At 45.2% G+C, this 24,114-nt stretch overlaps 1 protein-coding gene across 1 annotated transcript in view; it reads right to left on the reverse strand.

Moving 5' to 3' along the window:
• Positions 1-24,114, reverse strand: part of COMP (cartilage oligomeric matrix protein) — a 43,822-nt gene that overhangs the window by 17,640 nt on the left and 2,068 nt on the right. Inside the window, exons 2-8 of the mRNA XM_026699048.2 lie at positions 20,025-20,110; positions 14,999-15,050; positions 9,126-9,289; positions 5,894-6,031; positions 4,208-4,285; positions 2,485-2,643; positions 1,630-1,734 (exon numbers count right to left, since the gene is read on the reverse strand). Coding sequence (XP_026554833.2) covers positions 1,630-1,734; positions 2,485-2,643; positions 4,208-4,285; positions 5,894-6,031; positions 9,126-9,289; positions 14,999-15,050; positions 20,025-20,110 — 782 coding nt within the window. The remainder of the gene's footprint in view (positions 1-1,629; positions 1,735-2,484; positions 2,644-4,207; positions 4,286-5,893; positions 6,032-9,125; positions 9,290-14,998; positions 15,051-20,024; positions 20,111-24,114) is intronic.

Genomic DNA, 24,114 nt, shown 5'->3' on the forward strand with positions numbered 1-24,114 from the left:
GGAAATTGTTGGGTCATAGTTATAACTGCAACCTGTTTATTTGTGAACAGTTATATCCCAAGACAATTTCAGTTTTAAAATGGTGTTTACATCTGTGGGGGGAGTGGTAAGAGTAAACTGGGCTTCTTGGAGTTTTATTATTTTGAATTAACTCCGTTCCAAAGAAACCGTTTGGAAGGCCTGCGCAGAATGAAAAATGGGGTTCATTTACCTCAGAATATTTTCTTGGCAGTTTGTTCAACATTTGTCATTTGGTCTATTTGCTTCAGATGTTATTGCTGCGGTTAGAGGTGTTGGCAGAATTAATTTCAGCTAGTGAATTTTTCATATTAAAAAGATCAAACAAGCTGAAGACAAGACTATGACTTCTTTACGTGACCTCCAAAATGGGGATTTGGATGTCCTATCTTGGTAAAACCAGCAGAGGATTGCTTAAGTCATGTGAAATTAATTTCCAAGGGTGTTTACATGAGTTTAATCATAATAAATCATTTTGTTTTGTGCACACCGAATTCCTCTAAGAATGATTAAGGAGTGAATAAAATTGCCTTCTTGTTGGAATTGGGTCTTTAATGCATAGAGGCCTCCAACCTTGGCAACTTTAAGACTCAGCCAACATGAGGAATTTTGGAAGTTGAAGTCCACAAGTCTTAAAGGTGCCAAGTTTGGGGACCCCTGGCATAGAGTTAGTCCTTGACTTCCAACCATTCATTTAGTGACCATCATAAGTATCCAGCCTGCAGGCCACCAGTTTGACAGGCCTGCCTTATATCAATCCTGGTCAATTGGTTGTCCAATCTATTTTTGAAATCCTCCAGTGATGAATCACCCACAACTCTGGAAGCAAGCCATTGATTAATTGCTCTCTCGCTGTCAGAAAAATTTACCCTTCTAGGTTGAATCTCTCTTTAACAAGCTTCCACCCATCACTTCTTGTCCTGCCCTCGGGCACTTTGGAAAATAAAATCAATTCTCTCTTCTTTGTGACAGCCTCTCAAGTACCAGAAGGTAACTATCATGCTCCCGCTAACTCTTCTTTTAGATAGGTTAAACCAAGTTGAGGATGGGTGGACTTCAACTCCCAGAATTCTGGCTGGGGAATTCTGGGAGTTGAAGTCCATCCATCTTCAAGCTGCCAAGGTTGAGAAACTCTGGGTTACGCATACCTAGTTCTCTCAATTGTTCTTATAGCAGGGGTGGTATGCTACTGGTTCGGCCCGGTTTGACAGGACTGGTAGTAAAAACCACAACCGCCTTCAATCAGCTGAGAGGAGGGAAAAATTGCCTCCTACAATCAGCTGAGAGGATAAAAGACCGAAAAGCGCATGAGAGGATGGAAGGGTCACTCCTAGCTTTTCGTTTCTTCATCCTCTCAGCTGATTGGCTTGTTAGGGGTACCCGCGTTAGGGGCGCGCATGCGCGATCACCCACTGAAGCAGTAGCAGCTAATGTAGGATCCCACTGCTGTCTTATAGTATATAGCCTCCATATTCTTTATTATCATTGTTGCTCTTCTCTGGACTCTTTCTAGGGTCTCGGCTTCTTTTTTTGATCCCCACCATAGCCGGAGAAACATGAAAGCAGAAGTCTTTAAACCGATGAGGATCCTACTCAAAGGAGGTCTCTTACCTTCTTACACTTTTCATCACTGCAAGGAAGCTTCTCGTCTGGAAACCCATCAATGTCGGTATCTCGTCCACAAATGTAGCCATTTCCTGCCCACCCGATGATGCACTAGAAGAAGAAGGAATCGTGAATGCCCATCCTTGCCACCGTCTCCCAAGAGGAAATTTTTTTTAAAAAATGGCTCTAAATTGTGACAGACTCCAGATATGCGAAATTTCTACTAGGGAAGGGGGACCAAGTTCGAATCATCTTCACTATTACCATCGTATGGGAACAATGTCTCGATCAAGTCCTGAATTACCAAGAAAAGAGAATATTTGTAGTTCAGGGTTGAACTAAGGAGTCCTTGGTGCTCTCTGAGCTTGGTTTTTTTTTCATCCAGGTAACATTGGATTTCATTGCTCAATAGGTAACATGTAGCACTGGTGATGTTACCTGGTTGGGTAATGAAACGTCTGCAAGAAAACTACCAAGCTCAGAGAGCACCAAGGACTCCACTGTCCTGGATTAGCCTCTTTCTTCTAATAGAGACCAGGAACTGGTGCTTCCCCTTGCAACCTGCCTTGTCCTTCCTTTGCTAGCAGCTTTAACGTTCCTCTTTGCTTAAAATAAATTACTACCCAGTCCTTGCCTGCTCTACAGATGGGCTCTGTCTGGAATTTGACATCTTCTGCCCCCAAAGGTGCTCCATACTACGGAGACAAAATATGCTCCGGTGTTGAGCCTAAAACAGTTTCTTGAGCAAACAAACCCAGGCCTTTCCACCATTCGCAACCAAGAAACTACAGCATCCAATAGTCCCAATCTTGGGGCTATTTGGGAAGTCGGTGAAGAATCAAGAGAAAGCCTCCAACTCACCTGGCAGAGGAGAGTCCCATCCCGCTCGACAATGCACTCCGCTTTCTCATGACAAGGGCTTGGTTGACCATTGGGGCAACGTCGCTTGGTCTTGATCCGGCAGCCAGAACGCTGGTCCCCTTCAAAGCCGCTTTTGCACGCCCCACATTTGTAGGAGCCCTGTAGGAGGAAACGGGGTGGTCAACCAGCTGGATTGGCATTTCGTCTCGTTCCCCCCAACAGAAGGGTAAAACCAGTTCAATTACTCTTGTGAAACTTTCTCTCCACTCTCCCTCTCCGTCTATTCCATCCTTTACAAAATAACGGAGTCGGAAGGGACCTTGGAGGTTTTCTAGTCCACCCCCTGCTCAAGCAGGGAACCCTATACCATTAGAGATAAATAGTTATCCAATCTCTTCTTTAAAACCTGCAGCGTTGGAGCACCCACAACTTCTGGAGGCAGTTTTACTAGTTTTTTTTTTTAAAAAAAATAATTGTTTATTTAAAGTAGGGGAGCCTAACCTTCAGAACTTTAAACCTGTGGACTTCAAGTATGAGAATTCCCCAGCCAGCCATGTTGAGCTGGGGAATTCTGGGAGTTGAAGTCCACAAGTCTTAAAAGTTGCCCAGGTTGGACACCCCTCATTTAAAGCATCCCAAACAGAGGTGGTATTCAGCAGGTTCTGACCAGTTCTGGAGAACCAATAGTGGAAATTTTGAGTAGTTCGGAGAACGGCAAATATCACCTCTGACTGGCCCCGCCAACCCCATCTATTCTCTGTCTCCCATTGAGTCCCAGCTGATCGGCTGGGTCTCCTTTGGTTGCCCTGCACAGGAGAACGGAGCTGGAAAGCAGGTTAGTGGGGTGGGGAGGGAATGGGGATTTTGCAGTAACCTTCCCCTGCCACGCTCATTGAGCCACTGCCACGCCACGCCCACAGAACTGTTAGCAAAACAAAAAAATTTGAATCCCACCACTGATTCCCAAAGGGTGGGACTGCTCTGAGATTCACCGGATCCCACTGGTTCCACCGCAGCACGTGCTCTAATAACGGAACTTCCAAACCCAGATTCTTTCCCTGTTTTTTCAGTGAACGAAGGTCCAACTCTGGAAGCCCTTCACGCTTTACAACGGGACATGCATTCTGATGCTCATCCCACCCAACACAGACACAACAGGATGTTTAGGCCAGGGCGGCTGGCTGGACACCAGCCCTCCTCTGAAACATCAACGGGATGGAAGCAGTGAGTCGGAAGATTTGCGCCTGCAACTGGTGGCTCTTAAATGAGATTCAGCAATCTTGGAAAGCTGAGCAATCCACGAAGATCGAATTGCAAGGAGAAAGAAGGTGACCAGGTTGGAGAAGGCTGGTCTAATTTTTCCCCCACCTGGAAGTAATGAAATCCAGGCAGGGGTGGGATTCAATTTTTTTAACAACCGGCTCTGTGGGCGTGGCTAGGTGGCCATGACCAGGGAAGCCTCCGGGGGTGTGTGGCATTTTTGCTCCCAGAAAGCTTCCCCGGGGCCCAGGAAGGAAAAAAAATGGAGCCTGGGGGTGCACATGCACGATAAGACTGACCGGCTGGGGAGGGGAGGGGCAGGCCGAGAGGGGCGGGGCCAGACAGGAGTACGATTTGCTGGTTCTCTGAACTGTGCAGAATCATAACAACCGGGTCTATAGAATCCCACCCCTGAGTCCAGGTACGTCCAGAGAAGGTACGAGACAAAGTGGTAAACAGTTACCGGAGTGTTAACGCAGATGGAATTTGCCACGCAGGGCCTGGCAGCCCCTTCCTCGCATTCGTTGATATCATTGCAGATCTGTTTGGCAAAGCATACACACAGGGGTCAGGAACCAATGATGGGAAGAGGTAGTCCTCGACTTACCACCGTTCATTTGTTGACCATTGGAAGTTACAACAGCACTGAAAAAAGCTACTTTTATGACCATTTTTCACCCGACTATCACAGCATTCCCCAATGACCACGTGATCAAAATTCACATGCTTGGCAAATGGTTCGTATTGATGACGGTCACGGTGTCCCGGGGTGGGTCAGGCAATCCCATTTGGTGACCTCCTGACAAGCAAAGTCAACGGGGAACCTGGATTTCACTTAACAAACCACGTTTACTAACTTAACCACTGCAGTGATTCACTTAACAACCGTGGCAAGGAAAGTTGTAAAATGGAGCAAAAGTCACTTAACTGTCTCAGATAGCAACAGAAATTTTGAGCTCACTTTTGTGGTTGTATGTCACAATTGGGATTGTGGTTGTAAATCAAAAACGACCTGATCTACAACTGGACCTTTAGTGATTCTTCATGATTGCAATGAATCCCCAACAGGACTTAGGAACAGAATTTGAAGTTTCCGTAGCCAGGACAACCCCTTCCCCGTGGTCATGCTGTCAACTAAAAAGAGACTCCTTTGGTCTTTTTAGCTGCCAGAAAGCATAAGAAGGTTATTGGATGACTCTCGGAGACTGATGTGTCCCATTGGAGAAGTCACATCCAGGGGGTGGGGGAAGGACCAGGGTCAAGGGGGAACCGTATGATGTGATTTAATACCAATTGCATCCAGCTATGCGCCAACATGGCAATTTCTAATAAACCAATTTACTTTTTCGGAGATGCGGCTAGAGACTTTTGATTTGAATGAGGGGGGATTTGAATGAGGGTGGACTGTATTTTGTGTGCTCAGCAACCAGCTGGCATTGCCTTTTGAAGCATCCCACTGTTACATGATTGTGATGTATGACATTTTTGCTGAAAATCAGCATTTCTTTCTACTTTCGGGCAAAAAACACCCATAGCAAACGGATATCCCCAGGGCTACTTCTGACTCATGTTTGAAGTTTAAACAGCTGCCCCGCCCCCAACAAGGTCACATGACCACATTAGGCCGCACTCAGGAACTGGCACATATTTGTGGCCATTTGTAGCATCCCTCAGTCATGTGACCACAATTTACAATTTGCATTTTTTTATTTTTTTTTGCCAGAAACAGCCTGTAGAGATTCTCAGTCACCCAGGTCACAAAAGAGGCTTTTTTCAGGAGGCAACTGGATTTTCTTTGTTTTTGCTTTTGAAGACATTTCACTTCTCATCCAAGAAGCTTCCTCAGCTCTGACAGTTCTTCCATTCCCCACTATCCTGTCAGAGCTGAAGAAAGCTACTTGGATGAGAAGCGAAACGTCTTCAAAAGAAAAAAAAACAAAGTCCAATTACCTCCTGAAAAAAAGCACCTTCCAGAAACCTTCCGGTCAATGGATTCATTGAACGACCACCGCAAAAATGGTAATAAAATCAGTTGTGGTCATGTGGTGATCCACTTAATGGCTGACATGATATGGTCGTAAGTCGAGGACTACCTGCCTGCGCTGCCAATGTTACAAATTCACCCCAGAGGAGAGAAAGTCATTGTTACCTGCTTCTTGGCCCTGGCAAACGCTAAGCCGACTCCTTCCAGCGCTGGTCCTCTGTAGCCAGGAGGACATGACTCACAGTGGAAACCAGGCGCCGTATTGATGCAGCGAACTTTGGGGAAACAGGGGCTGGCTGTGCACTGCAGAGAGAAGCGGCGCTCGTTGTGGGACCGAGAGGGTGACTGTGGCTTTGCTGCCCACCCACCATTCAGATGCCCTGTTGGGAGGGGGCACTCCTGACATGGGCAGGCTGCCTCCACCTGGACCCCAATCGCCTGAAAGAACTGTAAAGTAGTAGCTTAAAGCCATCTTGCATATCTTTGGTCCACGAATGGGATGAGATGCTTATTGGCTGGGAAGCCAAAAATATCCATGTTTTCCAGAACTTGACCCTCTGGAATAGTGCAGGCGACTTTCACGCCTAAAGTGGGACTCGAACTCAATCCTCTGGTGATTGGCCCAAAGTCACTTAACTGGCTTTCATGCCGAAGGTGGGACTAGAACTCACAGACTCCGGGTGATTGGCCCAAAGTCACTTAACTGGCTTTCATGCCTAAGGCGGGACTAGAACTCACAGGCTCCAGGTGATTGGCCCAAAGTCATTTAACTGGCTTTCATGCCTAAGGTGGGACTAGAACCCACAGACTCCGGGTGATTGGCCCAAAGTCACTTAACTGGCTTTCATGCCTAAGGTGGGACTAGAACTCACAGACTCGGGTGATTGGCCCAAAGTCACTTAACTGGCTTTCATGCCTAAGGTGGGACTAGAACTCACAGACTCCGGGTGATTGGCCCAAAGTCACTTAACTGGCTTTCATGACTAAGGTGGGACTAGAACCCACAGACTCCGGGTGATTGGCCCAAAGTCACTTAACTGGCTTTCATGACTAAGGTGGGACTAGAACTCACAGACTCCGGGTGATTGGCCCAAAGTCACTTAACTGGCTTTCATGACTAAGGTGGGACTAGAACTCACAGACTCGGGTGATTGGCCCAAAGTCACTTAACTGGCTTTCATGACTAAGGTGGGACTAGAACTCACAGACTCCGGGTGATTGGCCCAAAGTCACTTAACTGGCTTTCATGACTAAGGTGGGACTAGAACCCACAGACTCCGGGTGATTGGTCCAAAGTCACTTAATTGGCTTTCATGCCTAAGGTGGGACTAGAACTCACAGACTCCGGGTGATTGGCCCAAAGTCACTTAACTGGCTTTCATGCCTAAGGTGGGACTAGAACTCACAGACTCCGGGGATTGGCCCAAAGTCACTTAACTGGCTTTCATGCCGAAGGTGGGACAAGAACTCACAGACTCCGGGGATTGGCCCAAAGTCACTTAACTGGCTTTCATGCCGAAGGCGGGACTAGAACTCACAGGCTCCGGGTGATTGGCCCAAAGTCACTTAACTGGCTTTCATGCCGAAGGTGGGACAAGAACTCACAGACTCCGGGTGATTGGCCCAAAGTCACTTAACTGGCTTTCATGCCTAAGGTGGGACAAGAACTCACAGACTCTGGGTGATTGGCCCAAAGTCACTTAACTGGCTTTCATGCCTAAGGCGGGACTAGAACTCACAGACTCCAGGTGATTGGCCCAAAGTCACTTAACTGGCTTTCATGCCGAAGGCGGGACTAGAACTCACAGGCTCCGGGTGATTGGCCCAAAGTCACTTAACTGGCTTTCATGCCTAAGGTGGGACTAGAACTCACAGACTCCGGGTGATTGGCCCAAAGTCACTTAACTGGCTTTCATGCCTAAGGTGGGACAAGAACTCACAGACTCCGGGTGATTGGCCCAAAGTCACTTAACTGGCTTTCATGCCTAAGGTGGGACTAGAACTCACAGACTCCGGGTGATTGGCCCAAAGTCACTTAACTGGCTTTCATGCCTAAGGTGGGACAAGAACTCACAGACTCCGGGTGATTGGCCCAAAGTCACTTAACTGGCTTTCATGCCTAAGGTGGGACTAGAACTCACAGGCTCCGGGTGATTGGCCCAAAGTCACTTAACTGGCTTTCATGACTAAGGTGGGACTAGAACCCACAGACTCCGGGTGATTGGCCCAAAGTCACTTAACTGGCTTTCATGCCTAAGGTGGGACTAGAACTCACAGGCTCCGGGTGATTGGCCCAAAGTCACTTAACTGGCTTTCATGCCTAAGGTGGGACTAGAACTCACAGACTCCGGGTGATTGGCCCAAAGTCACTTAACTGGCTTTCATGACTAAGGTGGGACTAGAACCCACAGACTCCGGGTGATTGGCCCAAAGTCACTTAACTGGCTTTCATGACTAAGGTGGGACTAGAACCCACAGACTCCGGGTGATTGGCCCAAACTCACTTAACTGGCTTTCATGCCGAAGGCGGGACTAGAACTCACAGACTCCGGGTGATTGGCCCAAACTCACTTAACTGGCTTTCATGACTAAGGTGGGACTAGGACCCACAGACTCGGGTGATTGGCCCAAAGTCACTTAACTGGCTTTCATGACTAAGGTGGGACTAGAACCCACAGACTCCGGGTGATTGGCCCAAAGTCACTTAACTGGCTTTCATGACTAAGGTGGGACTAGAACCCACAGACTCCGGTGATTGGCCCAAAGTCACTTAACTGGCTTTCATGACTAAGGTGGGACTAGAACCCACAGACTCCGGGTGATTGGCCCAAAGTCACTTAACTGGCTTTCATGCCGAAGGTGGGACTAGAACTCACAGACTCCGGGTGATTGGCCCAAAGTCACTTAACTGGCTTACATGCCGAAGGTGGGACTAGAACTCACAGACTCCAGGTGATTGGCCCAAAGTCACTTAATTGGCTTTCATGCCTAAGGTGGGACTAGAACTCACAGACTCCGGGTGATTGGTCTAAAGTCACTTAACTGGCTCTCATGCCGAAGGTGGGACTAGAACTCACAGACTCCGGGTGATTGGCCCAAAGTCACTTAACTGGCTTTCATGCTGAAGGTGGGACTAGAACTCACAGACTCCGGGTGATTGGCCCAAAGTCACTTACCTGGTTTTCATTTCTAAGGGGGTGGGGGACTACAACTCACAATCTCCTGGTTTAAGGGACCGTCGGAAATTTCCTACTTTTAGTCCAGAGGAAAACAAACCTGGCTTGCATCCAAGAGAGGCTCTTTGACCCTACAAAAACAGCCAGCGCCCCCTCCGCAATCCCAGCCCTTCCTTTCTGGAGGCGCCTGGCTGGTGGTAAGAGCAGCAGCTGAGCCTGACCTCGTTAATGTCCTTGCAGTGGGTCCCGTTGCCTGTGTAACCCAGAGGGCAGGATCCACAATGGAAGCTGGTTGGGGTGCTGGTGCAGGTGACCCCCGGGAAGCATGGGTTCGGAGAACAGCGGTTCAAAACAGTGATTGGGGGGCCTATCGCAGGAGTCAAGCCTGGTGAGAGAGAGAGAGAGATTTGAGCACCTCCATTATTATTACTGTGGTTGGTTGCACAATCAGCCAGGCCCTTTAATTCCTCCTTTTCTTTCTTTCTCTTTCTTCTTCTCCTTCTCCCTCTCCTCTTCCTCCTCCTCTCCTTTCTTCTCCCTTTCCTTCTCTTCCTCCTTCTCTTCCTTCTCCTCCTCCTCCTCCTCCTTCCCTTTCCCCTTTACAGCTATTGCGTGCCACTGATGTTCTCTTCCCTTCTGTGATAATTTTCGGGGACAGCAATCTTGTTGTTAGTCGGAAGTCGTGTCCGACTCATCGTGACCCCTTGGACAATGTTCCTCCGGGCCTTTCTGTCCTCTACCTTCCCAGGGAGTCCATTGAAGCTCACACCAACTACTTCAGTGACTCCCATCACAGGGGACAGCAATATTTCCCCTTTCAGTCAAGGAATTGGCAGTGTGTGCAGCCAACAGACCTTTAATAGGTGCTTTAAAACAATTAAAAGCACTGACATAAATCCCCAGCAGTGCCCCCTTGTCCACCTCAGATTGCCAACTCCAACAGCAGAAGGGAAGAAAAAAAAAACTGGGGAAGATGACAGGAGTCCTTGGTGCTCTCTGAACTTGGTTGGTTTTTTGCAGATGTTTCATTTAGGAGGAGACTGTGGACAGCCACTTGTCTGAAATGATACAGGTTCTCCTGCTTGAGCAGGGGGCTGGACTAGAAGACCTCCAAGGTCCCTTCCAGATTCTATTCTATTCCATTCCATTCCATATTTTCTATTCTATTCTATTCTATTCTATTCTATTCTATTCTTCCATTCCATTCCATTCCATTCCATTCTATTCTTCATCCAATATTTATTCTATTCTGTTCTGTTCCGTTCCGTTCCGTTCCGTTCCATTCCATTATTCTATTCTATTCTTCTCTTCTATGCTATTCCAATCTATTCTATTCTATTCTATTCTATTCTATTCTATTCTATTCTATTCTATTCTATTCTATTCTTCCATTCCATTCCATTCCATTCTATTCTTCATCCAATATTTATTCTATTCTGTTCTGTTCTGTTCCGTTCCGTTCCATTCCATTATTCTATTCTATTCTTCTCTTCTATGCTATTCCAATCTATTCTATTCTATTCTATTCTATTCTATTCTATTCTATTCTATTCTATTCTTCTGTGCTATTCCAATCTATTCTATTCTATTGCATTCCGTTCCATTCCATTCCATTCCATTCCATTCTATTATATTCTTATTCTATTCTTATTCTTATTCTATTCTATTAACTGGGAAGTCCCCTCCCCCATATATATATATATATATGTATATATGTGACATAGTTATGTCTAATTTGTCCACACTTGTATATATGTCTATATATCTTCCAGAAGCCCCACCTTGGAGAAGGAACTTGAATGAATGATTGTTAGATAAAATTAATTGTCTATAAGACTCATTGGACCCCAATTGCACAGGCTAAGCCAATCTCTTCAACAGAAACAGACAAGAATGCACTCACCCACCTGCCCACCTCTTCCCTCCCTTAAGCCAAAACCAACCTAAGGGGAAAACAGGATAGAGGTGCTGAAAGGGAAAAAATGTCTGTGGAGATTCTCAGTCATCCACGGTTGCCCCAACGATATTTTTTCAAGAGGCAACTGGACTTTCTTGTTTTTATTTGACGGTGTTTCACTTCTCATCCAAGAAGCTTCAGCTGATGCTTTTGGGATGATAAGTGAAATGTCTTCAAAGAAAAAACTTGAAAGTCCAGTTGCCTTTTGAAAAAGCACCTTTGGGACTGCTAAAAGGGAAGAAGATAAAGAAAAGCCAGAGGAAGCATTTGGGAAAAAATAAATTAAACAGAGCAACAGGTAACAGGGAAGTCCTCAGGGAATGACGTCAAAAGAAAAAAGTTCAAGATGGCCGTCACAACTATGCTTTCAATCCTTTGAGGTACAGGCAAGTCCTCCACTCAGACCACGATTGAACCCAAAATTTCTGTGGTTAGGCAACACAGTTGTTAAGTGAGTTTTGCCCCATTTTACCATTTTTCTTGTCACAGTTATTAAGAGAATAACTGCCGTTAAGTTACTAACAAGTTTGTGAAGAGAATCTGGCTTCCTCATTGACTTTACTTGTCAGAAGGTCACAAAAAAATCCATCCCATGGCTCCAGGGCACTGCAACTATCCAAAATAAGAGTCAGTTGGCAAACATCCAAAGTTTGGTCACATGACCATGAGGATGCTACAACAGTCGTAAGTGTAAAAAATGGTCATAAGTCGCCTTTCAGTGCCATTGTAACTAAATGGTCACTAAATGAATGGTTGTAAGTTGAGGATTACCAGTAATGCAGAAACTAAAATGTACTAACTCTACCATCTAGCAATCTTGCAAGTATTTCTTCCCTTCTTAACTTTTACTCTCCAGAAAATTAGGTCCCCATTCCTTCTGGGGGCTGAGATATCTCTTGTTTGACTGTCTCCATGGCTGTGTTGCTTCTTCTGGTCTCCCAAAGTTATTCCATATCAAAAACAATGGATAGAATAGAATAGAATAGAATAGAATAGAATAGAATAGAATAGAATAGAATAGAATAAACAGAGTTGGAAGGGACCTTGGAGGTCTTCTAGTCCAACCCCCTGTTCAGGCAGGAGGCCCTATATCAGTTCAGATAAATGGTTATCCAATCTCTTCTTAAAAACTTCCAGGGTTGGAGCATTTACAACTTAAGGAGGCAACTCGTTCCAGTTGTTCTAATTGTCAGGAAATTTCTCCTTAGTTCTTGATTGGTTCTTTCCTTGATTAGTTTCCATCCGTTGCTTTTTCTCCTGCCCTCAGCTGCTTTGGAAAATATCTTGACCCCCTTCCTCTCTGTGGCAGCTCCTGAGATATTGGAAGACTGCTGTCATGTCTCCCCTAGTCCTTCTTTTCATCAGACTAGCCATGCCCAGTTCCAGAATCCGTTCTTCATATGTTTTAGCCTCCAGTCCCCTAATCATCTTTGTTGCTCTTCTCTGCGCTCTTTCTGGAGCTTCAAACTTGGCAAGACTTTTGGACTTCCAACTCCCAGAATTCCTGAGCTAACGTGACTGGAGGAGGAATTATGGGAGTTGAAGTCCACAAGTCTTAAAACTTGCCAAGTTTGAAGGCTCCTGTTCTAGAGTCTCAACATCTTTTTTTACATTGTGGTGACCAAAACTGGATGCAGTATTCCAAGTGTGGCCTTACCAAGGCATTATAATTAGTTGCATTTTTTTTAAAAAAAAGGGAGTCAGGCCTTGATTGCATCATTGTGGCTGACATCTTGACTTTTCTGTCACACACACACACACACCCTCAAAACCCCCACCAGGCAGCCTTTAAAGACACCCATTCTTAGCCGTAAGAAAGCCTGTCACTTGTGGCATTTTTGCTCATTCCTTCATGTTCAACCATTTAATCTTATCAGCGAGTGTAAGGCGCCTTCTCAAGCATTCACAGATGATTAGCGGGAAACAAACACTGTGATCCTAAATGGAAATGCCTCCGTTTTTTGGCAGGGAGGAAATTGCAAAAAAAAAGTGGGGGGAATTCTCTGCTGCTTTTCACTGGATGGCTGTTTCTTCTGCAGATTACAATGAATAGGATCCTCCCTCTGATTAGCAAAATATCCTGCTCACTTAGACTCAGCCTGGTTCCAGATGCTGCTTTTACAGACGAAATGCCACTTATGGCAAAGCCTCAGCACATGTGGCTGTGTTTTACACAGCAGCGTGTAAGAACCACCAGTCCTCAATGAGCCAAGCTCCTGCTACACAGATGTCTTTTACATAATTTCAGATCTTTTAAAATCATTTTAGATATTGCTGGAATATATTTCTTAGGTGTTTAAAGTTAGTACAGAAATCCTCATCTTATGAGCACAATTGGGACCAGAATTTTCATTGCTAAGCAAGTCAGTTTTTTATTTGTTCATCCATATTTTATTTTATTTTATTATTTTATCTCCTGCCTTTATTGTTTTTTTAAATGGCTCAAAGCAGTGAATATATCTCATACTCCTTCCTAACAGAATAACAGTTGGAAGGGACCTTAGAGGTCTTCTAGACCAACCCCCTGCTCAGGCAGGAAGCCCTATACCATTTCTGACAAATGGTTGTCAGAATCTCCTCTTAAAAACTTCCAGTGCTGGAGCATCCAGAACTTCTGGAGGCAAGTCATTCCACTGATTAATTATTCTGTCAGGAAATTTCTCCTTAGTTGTGTGAGGAGGATTAAGCTGAGAGAGGGTCTGGCCAAAAGTTCCTCTTTCATGTCATAAATGGGACTAGAACTCACAGTCTCCTGGTCTCTAGACCTTAAATCACTGGATCGAAGTTCCTCTTATTGCAGGGGTCCCCAAAGTTGGCAACTTTAAGACTTGTGGACTTCAACTCCCAGAATTCTCCAGCCAGCAGAGCTGGCTGGAGAATTCTGGGAATTGAAGTCCACAAATCTTAAAGTTGTCAACTTTGGAGACCTCTGCCTTATTGTATGGTTGTTAAGTGAATGGTGCTTGATGCTACAACTTTTTTGCCACTGTTGTTAAGCGAATCACTTCAGTTATTAAATGAGTCAGGTGACTTTCTCCTCAATGACTTTCCTTGGAAAGGTCACAAATGGTGATCACATGACCGCAAGATGCTGCAACCATCATAAATACATGCCGGTTGCCAAGCGCTCCAATTTTGATCATGTGACCTTGGGGAATGCTATGATGGTCATAAGTGCAATTGGTCATAAGTCCCTTTTTTCAGTGCCATTATAACTTCAAATATCACTAAATGGTTGTAAGTTGAGGACCAGCTGTATATGTCGTAGCCACTTTATAAAAGGAAAAGACAGGCTGCTGCAGTTTGAAACAAATGAGAATATCACAGAGCAAAATTTGTGTATAGGAAGATATCCTATGCATATCCATGAAAGGAAAATATATCTTACGCATGGAAAAATATATTTATTTTAGGTCTAGATAAAAAGATATTTGTTTAGCTATAAATACGAAGGCATTTGCTATTTCTTTGTTTCACAACTTTGGCAGCTTTAATATATGTGAACTTCAACTCCCAGAATTCTCCAGCCAGCATAGGAATTCTGGGAGTTGAAGTCCACATATCAAGATTGGAAAACACTGACCTAATAAGGAAACCTTTGCTTTTTAATAAGTTCCCACATTCCATCTCACCAATAATGATTGGCTAAATTATTTGCAGGTGCTCAGAGGGACACACTTCCTGAGCTAATATGGACTGGAGGAGGAATTCTAGTTGAAGTCCACAAGTCTTAAAGCTGTCAAGTTTGAGGACCCCTGTTCTACTGGTTTAAGACTAAAAAAGTAACTGACTGACCATAAATATATTAGAATATTATTTAACCCTACTAACATTGATTGTGGTGCCAAAGCAAAGTTTGAGAGAGCTATGCAAGGTCTCACTCAGGAAAAAAAAATGATGAAAAATGTTTCTGATCTGGTTTGGCTGCTGAATCCTTCCTCACTTAACTTTTGCCAGCTTTTAATTAGTGTTTTAATATCTCTGGTTCTCAGTCATCTAATTCCTACAGGAAACATCCAAGTAATGATGGCCAGGATTGAGGGCCTGGCCAAGATAACCTTTCTTCCTCCTTTCCTTTTTACAGAACTCGAAACATGAGTGTTAAAATCAACACCAACACTTTTCAAGTGGACTCACCACAAGCATCACACTCCATCACGGTGTTCTTCAAAAAGGTTATCTCTTTGACCTGTGAAAAATCATAATGGGAACAAGTTCATAATCTTTAGTAACAGCAAAACTTGGTAGTATTTAGAATAAGGAAGTTTCTCCAATTTTATCACTCCATAATTAGTGCTTGTTTGATTGTTGTCTAATGTTACTCCAAGACAAGCAGAAAACAACACTTTAAAATCAAAGTACCATAAAAAAAAAAAAACCCAATGCTGGCAGGGCAAGCTATATAAACAGGAAACAAACCCCACACTCCGTCACTCTGATGATGTTACCTAGTTGGGTAATAAAATGTAAGCAAACAACCAAGTTCAGAGAGCATCACAGACTCCACAGTACAGGTCTGAGTTATAGACATTCTCTTCAATTGCAACCTTGGAGGGTTTTGAACATTTAAGCAGGATTAGACCTGCTCAGTTGTTGGATGGGAAATGTCCTGTGATTGATGTCAGTGGTGGAATTCAAAATATTTTACCACTGGTTCTGTGGGCACGTGCTTTGCGCATGCATGGAGCGTTTTAAAAAGGGGAATTTTAAGCATGAAAACTTAACTTCAGCGCTGGTCAGTAAAACAGCTGAGGTGCGGCAATTGCTCTGCCGTGCCTATCAGCTGAGCTACAAACAAAGGAAATATAGGACAGGAAAGGGTGGGAGCAGCGGGGTGGGCCCAACTGCTGACGGGCACTGCTGGATTGCTAGAACCGATGCGAACCAGCAGCATATCACCTGTGATTGACATGCATTTGTCACGAACACCTAGAAGAGAGGTTGCTTAGGAACAAAAGCATTTCCTATTTCCTTTTGCAAGCGGTGAGGAAACAATCTTCCAGCTCTAACCCCAAACTGATCCTTATTTCCCTTGTTTGTTGTCGCAAGCTGTAAATAAATACACGCCAGCTGCCAAGCCCCTGAATTTTAATCCTGTGACCCTGGGGATTCTGCAATGATCATTATTGGCCATAAGTCACTTTTTTCAGTGCCATTGCAACTTCGAATAGGCATTAAATGGTCACAAGTCAAGCACTGTAGATGATCTCTTTGATCCATCCAATTGAAAGATTGAGGACAATAGGGGAACTTTGTGAGCCTCCATCTCATCTGGTGAAAATGCAGACAGTTAGCTCTCTAGGAAATGTCTTTTAATGTTTCCCATACAATTTGGGGTTGGTTTTTTTTTTTCCCCAGACCCCTAATCAAATCCAGACCATGTTGGAGAGTGGGACAGAACAAGGAGTTATGAAAAGGGATTATGTAATGGAAAAAGATCAGAAGATGTGGATGGAGAGGCCTGACCCATACAATCGCCAAGGGTCGGACACGACTGAATGAATAAAATCACCCTCCTCCTCAGTGGACAAAGCGGGATGGAATGGGGATAAAAGAACTGCCTTGTTGAATCTTGATGAAAGTCCAGCTAGTTCAGGGATGTCAAACTCAAGGCCGGTTCTGGCCCACACAGCCAGCCTGGAAACAGCAAAGGACCGTCCCACAAGTGTCTTTGCCAGCGAAAATGGAGCTCGCTACCCCCCCACTCCCCGAGCTCTGTTTTCGCTGGCAGAGGGCTAGCAAAATAAAAACAAAAGGAGAAATGTTTCCCCTTTTGCATTTGAGCATGCGAGAAGGGCCAGGAAAGGAGAAGAGAAAAGACAAAGAAAAAGAAGGGAAGATGGGAAGAGAGCAAGGAAGGAAAAATAAGGAAAGAGGGGAAGGAAGAAGAAAGGAGAATGAACAGGGAGGGAGGGAAGGAAGAGAGAGAGAGAGAGAGAGAGAGAGAGAGAGAAAGAAAGAAAAAGAAAGAAAGAAAGAAAGAGAAAGAAAGAAAGACAGAAAGAAAGAGAGAGAAAGAAAGAAAGAGAAAGAAAGAAAAAAAGAAAGAAAAGAAAGAAAGAAAGAAAGAAAGAAAGAAAGAAAGAAAGAAAGAAAGAAAGAAAGAAAGAAAGAAAGAAAGAAAGAAAGGTTATAATGAGAGTGAGGGAGGGTTTCGGGAAAGTCCTGCCTTAGCACTTGGCCACCACAGGTGCCCCCAATACAAGTGATGTTGAGCTGGCTACGCTTACCATGCCCTCCCCCCGGCCATACACATCCCACCCCCCAGCTCTCCAAGGTCAAACACAACCCTGATGCGGTCCTCAATGAAATTAAGTGTGACACCCCTGAGCTAGTTCAACATTCGGCTGTCTACAGAAATCGTCCCAACCTCAGGTAGACTGTTTCGGTGCTCAGAGGCTCTACTATGCTAGACTTCCGTAAAACAACTCTAAACTTCCCAGGGTTTCTCAATCTCAACGTTAAATAGACGTACGGACTTCCAATTTCCAGAATTCCTCAGCCAGCGTGCTAGCTGGGGAATTCTGGGAGCTGGAGGCCATATGTCTTAAAAGTTGAATTTGCTCATCTAGTAGGGATTCCCACGCGGCTGAGAGAAATGAGCTGGGTGCTGGGAATTGCAGTAGTTGTGTGCGTGTGAGAGAGAGAGAGAGACCAGACAAGATCTCCCCAGGATATCCTGTCTCCGGCGCTGCCTCTAGAATTCTCCCTGACTGCTACCCAGGATTGCAGCAGATTTTATGTAGGGCAAAGCAGGAGTGGAAAGCCGAAAGGGCAGCCACCTCGTCGCATCCATTCCACCCCCACCCACGCCCCACCAGCCCTTGTGCGGCTGCCCAGAGTTTGTCCTGGCACGGAGGGTTCTGTCCGTCTGTTTTTCCAATTAGCTGGCAGGCAGAGGCTGCCGCCAAGAACGGGAGGAAAAGAGGAATGTGGTGTTGCATAAGAGGCAGACAGACAACAGGGCCAGAAAAGGTCAGCAACGTCCATCTGAGTCCTTCATGGCAAATCCAGTTGTCCGCCTGGGAATTTTCACCGTCAGAGTTAAACTGCTCCTGACTGTGGAGGTTCCATTTAGTATGTAGGGCTAAGAGAATTTGCTTCTCTCTCTCTCTCTCTCTCTCTCTCTCTCTCTCTCTCTTTGATTTTTTTTCCCAACAGCTTTTAGCTCTCTTATAATTGTGGCTGGGTATTGTGTAGCCTCGAGAGAAGGCTGCATAGTCCCCCTCTGAACTTTACAGATAGTCCTTGAATAACGATCACAGCTGAGCCCAAAATTCCCATTGCTAGGCAAGACGGTTGTTAAGTGAATTGGTGCCCCGTTTTGCAACCTTTCTGGCCACCGTTGTTAAGGGAATCACTGCGGTTGTTTGGTTCATATAACATGGTTGTTAAGTGAATCTGGCTTCCCCGTTGACTTGGCTTGTCAGAAGGTTACAAAACTGTTCTAAATACGAGTCAGTTGCCAGGGGTCTGGATTTTGATGACCACGGGGATGCTGTAACATCGTAAGTGTGTAAAAAGGCAAAAAGCCACTTTTTTACAGGGCCGTTGTGACTTCGGTCACTAAATGAATGGTTGTAAGTTGAGGATTACCTTTATTCTGTGGAAAAATTCAGGTGGAGGGGCTTTTGCTTGATTTACATAAGGACCATTGATAGAAATTGCCACTTCATGTAAAGTCCTTTGCTTGGTATTAGCCCTTTTTCTAGGCCACAAGTTCCCAAACTTGGCCACTTTAAGACTTGTGGACTTCAACTCCCAGAATTCTCCAGCCAAGCTATGATAGGAAGCTCAGAGGTGCTGGCTGGAGAATTCTGGGAGTTGAGGTCCACAAGTCTTAAAGTGGCCAAGTTTGGAGACCTCTGTGCTAGGCCTTGGCCATGCAAGGATGTCTGCAGGGAGGGGTCAAAAAAGTCAAGATGGCAGCTCAACCATGCAATGAAACCCCTCCCCTTCCTTTTTAATATCGGCCACAATGCACATATAAAAGGGAGGGGTTTCAGTCACATGGTCGGGGCCTCTATCTTGATTTATTATTTTTTTTAAATCTCTCTGTTGCCACACTTACCTTGAAGCACAAACCTGCCCAAAGGACCAGAATTTATGCAACTTTCTTGCTCCCTCAAAAAGTATGAGCCAAGGTTAAATGTTTAAATGAAGCCTGTTGTGTTTGGGAAACAATGCTACGCTTGCTTAGAGCAGTGTTTCTCAACCTTGGCCATTTTAAACAGTCTGGACTTCAATTCCCAGAATTCCCCAGCCAGCAATGCCTAGCTGGGGAATTCTGGGAGTTGGAGTCCACACTGCTTAAAGTTGCCAAAGTTGAAAAAGGCTGGGCTGGGGCTAAAGTTTTCTTTTTGTAACATAGTGACGTGTGAATTCATCTTATTTCACGTGTTAATCGTTCCCTCGGTTACATGAACCCTGCAAGTCACTCATCTCAACCCAGAAGTTCAATGCTTTGCATATGAGCCTGCTCAGGGGTGGGATTCAAATTTTTAAACAACCGGTTCTGTGGGTGTGGCCATGTGGGTGTGGCCATATGACTGGGTGGGTGTGGCTTCTTTCTTTTTTGTTTTTTTTTCCTCCTGGGCCATGTAGCACTCCTGTACTCTCCATTTTTGGGCCTCCTGGTCCTCAGGGAAGCCTCCGGGGGGTGTGCATTTTTGCTTCCCTGAGACCCAGGAAGGCAAAAAATGAAGCATGGGGGGAAGCGCAGCACACACACACACACACCCGCATGTCCCTTTTTGCCTCCTGGGCCTCAGGGAAGCCTCCTGGGCAAAGCGGTAAGACAGCGAGGGGGATCCTGGCACAGCTGATTGTCGGAACAGCTGATCGTTGGGAGGAAAAAAGAAAAAACTTAAGGAGTGACTGGTCAGGGAGGGGAGAGGAGAGGAGGGGCGGGCGGAGAGGGGCAGGGCCAGTCAGGGGCGCGATTTGCCAGCACTGCGCAGAATCGTAACAACCAGTTCTATGGAACCGCTCTGAACCGGTAGAATCCCACCTCTTTGCCTGCTGCGATATTTCCCCCAAGCGAAGTCCCTAGCAAGCAAATTTTAGAGGTTAATTTGAAAACACACCAAGTCTCTGTTTGGCTTCCGTTGCAAGGAAAAAGGAAGGTACTTGCAAAGAAAAGACGCGCCTTCGTCCTTCTTACCTGCTGCTTCAGCAGTTCTCTGATTTCTCTCAGTGCCTTGTTGGTTTCCTTCATCTCCGTTAGCATCTGGGGTGAGAGGTCTCCTCCTAGGAAGAGAAGAGAAATGTTAAATGGGTTAAAAAACAAAACAGCTTTGGGAAGCTACGTGGCTCTTCTCAAGACTTCCCGCCTGCATATTTTCTTAGCCGGAAGGGTGGAATTTTATTTGTTGCAACCAGTGTGGGCACCGGTTGGGGAAGGCTGAAATTTCAACATGGTTTTTTTTCCCCTCGAGAGCTTGTCTCAAAAGCAGGACTTGATTTACAGGTATTCTTTGACTTATAATCCCAACAGGGGCCAGAATTTCCATTGCCTTGCAAGATGGTTGTTAAGTGGGTCGCATCCAGTTTAACAACCTTTTTGCCATGATTGTTAAATGAACCTGGGCATGCCCCTGACTGGCCCCGCCTCTCTCCACCCACCCCTCCCCTCCCCACCTAGTCACCCCTTAAGGTATTTCTATTTTTCGTCCCGAAGATCAGCTGTTCTGACAATCAGCTGTGCCCAGTTGTTAAGAGAATCATGCGCAGTCCTTAAGCGAATCCGGCTTCCTGCACTGACTTTGCTTCTCAGAAGCTGGCTAGAACAGCCAAATTTTGATCCCATGATGATTCTGCTATGGACGTAAGTACGAGCTTTGGTGGTTAAGTAATTTTTTTCAGTGCTCTTGTAACTTCAGACGGTCGCTATATGAAGAAGGACCACCTGTAAAATGTTTAAAATCTCTGCTTCTTAAATTTTCTTTTCTTCTTGAGGAGAGTAAAAAGTCGGAAGGGCTTGGATTGGGAAAACATCCATATTTGCCCCAGGTTTTCCCAAACAAACAAATAGAATTACTGTCAGCAAACCTTGGTTGCTAGTTTTATGTAATTTAATTCTCTGTGATTGAATTTGTAGCCCATCTGTCTCTGCAGAGCAACACTTAAGTGTAGTTTACAAACTTTTTAAAATAAACAGAGATGTGCAGTTTTCCTTAACCAAATTGGAAGTCAAGGATGAGACTACATTGAGCAACTTCATTTAATTGAGTGCTAAATTCTCACTTTTATTACAAGGGTGCATTTGCACAACAATCCAAGCAGTCTTGGCTCCTTGAAGAAGTGTGGACTTCCACTCCCAGAATTCTCCGGTCAGCATGACTGGTTGGGGAATTCTGGGAGTTGAAATCCACATGGTTTCAATGTGTGGATATCAATAATTAACCTTCAATAATTTTTCTCTCTTCTCTATCTAGCCCATCTTTTTCCAAAGCCGTTTCAAGCCCTTCCTTGGCCCAAAGTCACCCAGTTGGCTCTTATGCCTTAAGGTGGGACTAGAACTCCCAATCTCCTGGTTTCTAGCCTGATGCCTTAAACACAAGACCAGGGGTGTCAAACTCAAGGCCCAGGGGCGGAGTGCTCACCTGGCCCATGGAACCTCCCTGCCCTGGAAACAGCAAAGGACTGGCCCACGGTGCCTCTGCCCGTGAAAACGGAGCCTGTTTTCTCTGGCAGATTGCTTGGGCCGCCACAGGAGCCCCTGACATGAGTGATATTGAGCTGGCCAGGCCCCCCAAGCTTCTCCCAGGTCAAACACAATCCTAATGCGGCCGTCAATAAAATTGAGTTTGACATCCCTGCACTAGACCGAACCAGTTGTCACCTTGCCTCCATTTTCGTTCTTCTGCCTCTTTCCTAGTGCCACAATATCCTTTTTGAGATGCTCTGCACTCAGTAACAGATAGTAGCAGATAATCAGAGTGGGAAGGGACTTTGTGGGTCATCTAGTCCAACCCCCTGCCCAAGCAGGAGACCCTACACCATTTCTGACAGATGGGAGTCCAATCTCAAGTGATGGCGCTCTCACAACTTCCAAGGGGAAGTTGTTCCATGGGTTGATTGTTCTCACTTGTGTGGTTGTGTGATCTTGTGTGGTTCCTAGCTGCAATTCATGGGTTCAGAGGTGAAGGGGAGATCTTTTGTGCACACAACTACTTGCCCTAGAAGAGCAACTTTAGCCCTAGTTAGGTTTGGCAGCTTTGATCCTCCTGGCTTGCAAAGAAAATGGCTCAGCAATATCTTTCTCCTACGTGTGGGTTCCTATTAAGACAAACACCTCCCTGTAAAAGCTGCAAAATGTATATTTGCTCTTCTGCTGCCAAGCTCCTGGAAAAAGCTGTTCCAGCCTCAGAAATGCAGAGCGTCTCTTCTAGGTCACAAGGAAGCAACATGGCTCCATCAAGGTATTTATTATACAGGGATGGGGCTGCTTGAGGTTTGCAGGGGTTAAGGAGAGCCCCTAGCTAAGATTTTGTGAGAACCCCCAAGTCCCACTCCTAGCTGGCCCCACCCCACCCCTCCCCTCCCCTCCCCGGAGTCCCCACACAGCCCATTTTGGATGCAGGTAAGTACAGGGTGCGTGCGGAGGCTCGGGGAGGGTGAAAAACGGGCCTCCTGGAAGTTTGGGAAGGCCAGAAATGGGCCTGTTTCTGACTTCCAGAGAGCCTCCGGAGCCTAGAGAGGCCATTTTTGCCCTCCTGGAGGCCCGAGGAAAGCCTCTGGAGCCCAGGGAGGGCAAAAATGTCCCCACCCCACCCCGTTGCAGTGCAGGAGGCTGATTAGGCCACGCCCACCATGGCCACACCCACCCAGCAACCGAGCAGAGAACCCGTTGCTAAAATTTTTGAAGCCCACCCCTATATTTATATCCTGTTATTTCTCTGAAAGCAAAAGGCTGCTTGGGGGCACAGGGCATCTCCTCATTTTTTTCCCACAACAACCCTGTGAGGGAGGCTGCGCTGAGAGAGAAGGTGTAGACTCCTTCAAAGCTGCCAAGAAAGTTAACAAGCTGCTTACTGCATTTCCATGCAGGACTAAATGGGCTCAAGTTCCCCATTATTCTGGTCCTTTGGTTAAAATAACAACTTGGAACCGTTTTACATCCTGCAATGATACCTTTGACATTGTCAAAAAAACAACTTCTGCCTATCCCAGGTTCTTGGGAAGGACTCAAAAAGCTGACAAAAATGCCAAATCCAGTCCAAATATCTGGCCAACTGTGCAATGAACCATAACTATAATAGTAAAGAAAAATTGGTAGGAACATAGAGTTGCAAAAGTACTCAAAATGATCAGGTTAAAATATTGAGGGATTTCCAAATACAAATGGATAAAGTTTGGTCTCATAACACACCAGATTTAACTGCGGTTGAAAGGAAGAAAGTGTGGATAATTATTGTGGCATTAGCAGGAGATGATAGAACAGAAGATAAAGAATTAGAGAAGATCACAAAGTATCAAGATGTGAAAATCAAAATGGAAAAATTATGGCATGGTGGTCACAGGGCTTATCGGTACACTGGGGGCTATGCCATAATTTAGAAAATATTAAGAAAATGTGTACACTGACAACATTTTCATTGGTAATTACAAAAGGCTACACTGCCTGGATCCACACATCAACTATGCTGATACATTACAACACACTAGTTGTATAGGAAGAACTGAATGCGTATGAAACTGAATGCCAGCTAAAGGATTGGTTGTGGTTTTACACTGCTATGAACAGACAATAATGTGGTTATTTGGTTTGCAACTGCAGAAAATGGATTAATTCTGGAACATGCGGTACACGTTGTCCAGAAAAACTGGTTTATGGCACATGGGGAGTTTTTTTTCAGGAATAAATTAGATCTGATATTGAAAAACATCCTTAGAAAGGGCTTTTTTTTTATAGGATCTTTATTAGCACAATGCATCTCATTTGATTCTGATCTAGCCCACTTTGTCCAGGTCTGTTCCTGAATAAGTCACTAACGTCTGAAGAAACGTTAGCAATAGGCAAAAATGAACACAGTAACGGTGCATTGCGTTTACTAAACCTGCATTTCTCAACTTGGGAACTTGAAGAGGTGCATCCCAAGAGGCAACTGGACTTTCTGCTTTTTTCTTTGAAGATGTTTCGCTTCTCATCCAAGAAGCTTCTTCAGCTGAATTTGAAATCCTTCTGTAATTTGTGACACACACACCCCCCATGAAAAAAAAATCCATTAATACTTCTAGCATTGATGATG

This window comes from Pseudonaja textilis, chromosome 1 (assembly GCF_049901715.1).
Source record: "Pseudonaja textilis isolate UNSWEBS1 chromosome 1, rPseTex1.2, whole genome shotgun sequence".
NCBI classification, from domain to species: domain Eukaryota; kingdom Metazoa; phylum Chordata; class Lepidosauria; order Squamata; family Elapidae; genus Pseudonaja; species Pseudonaja textilis.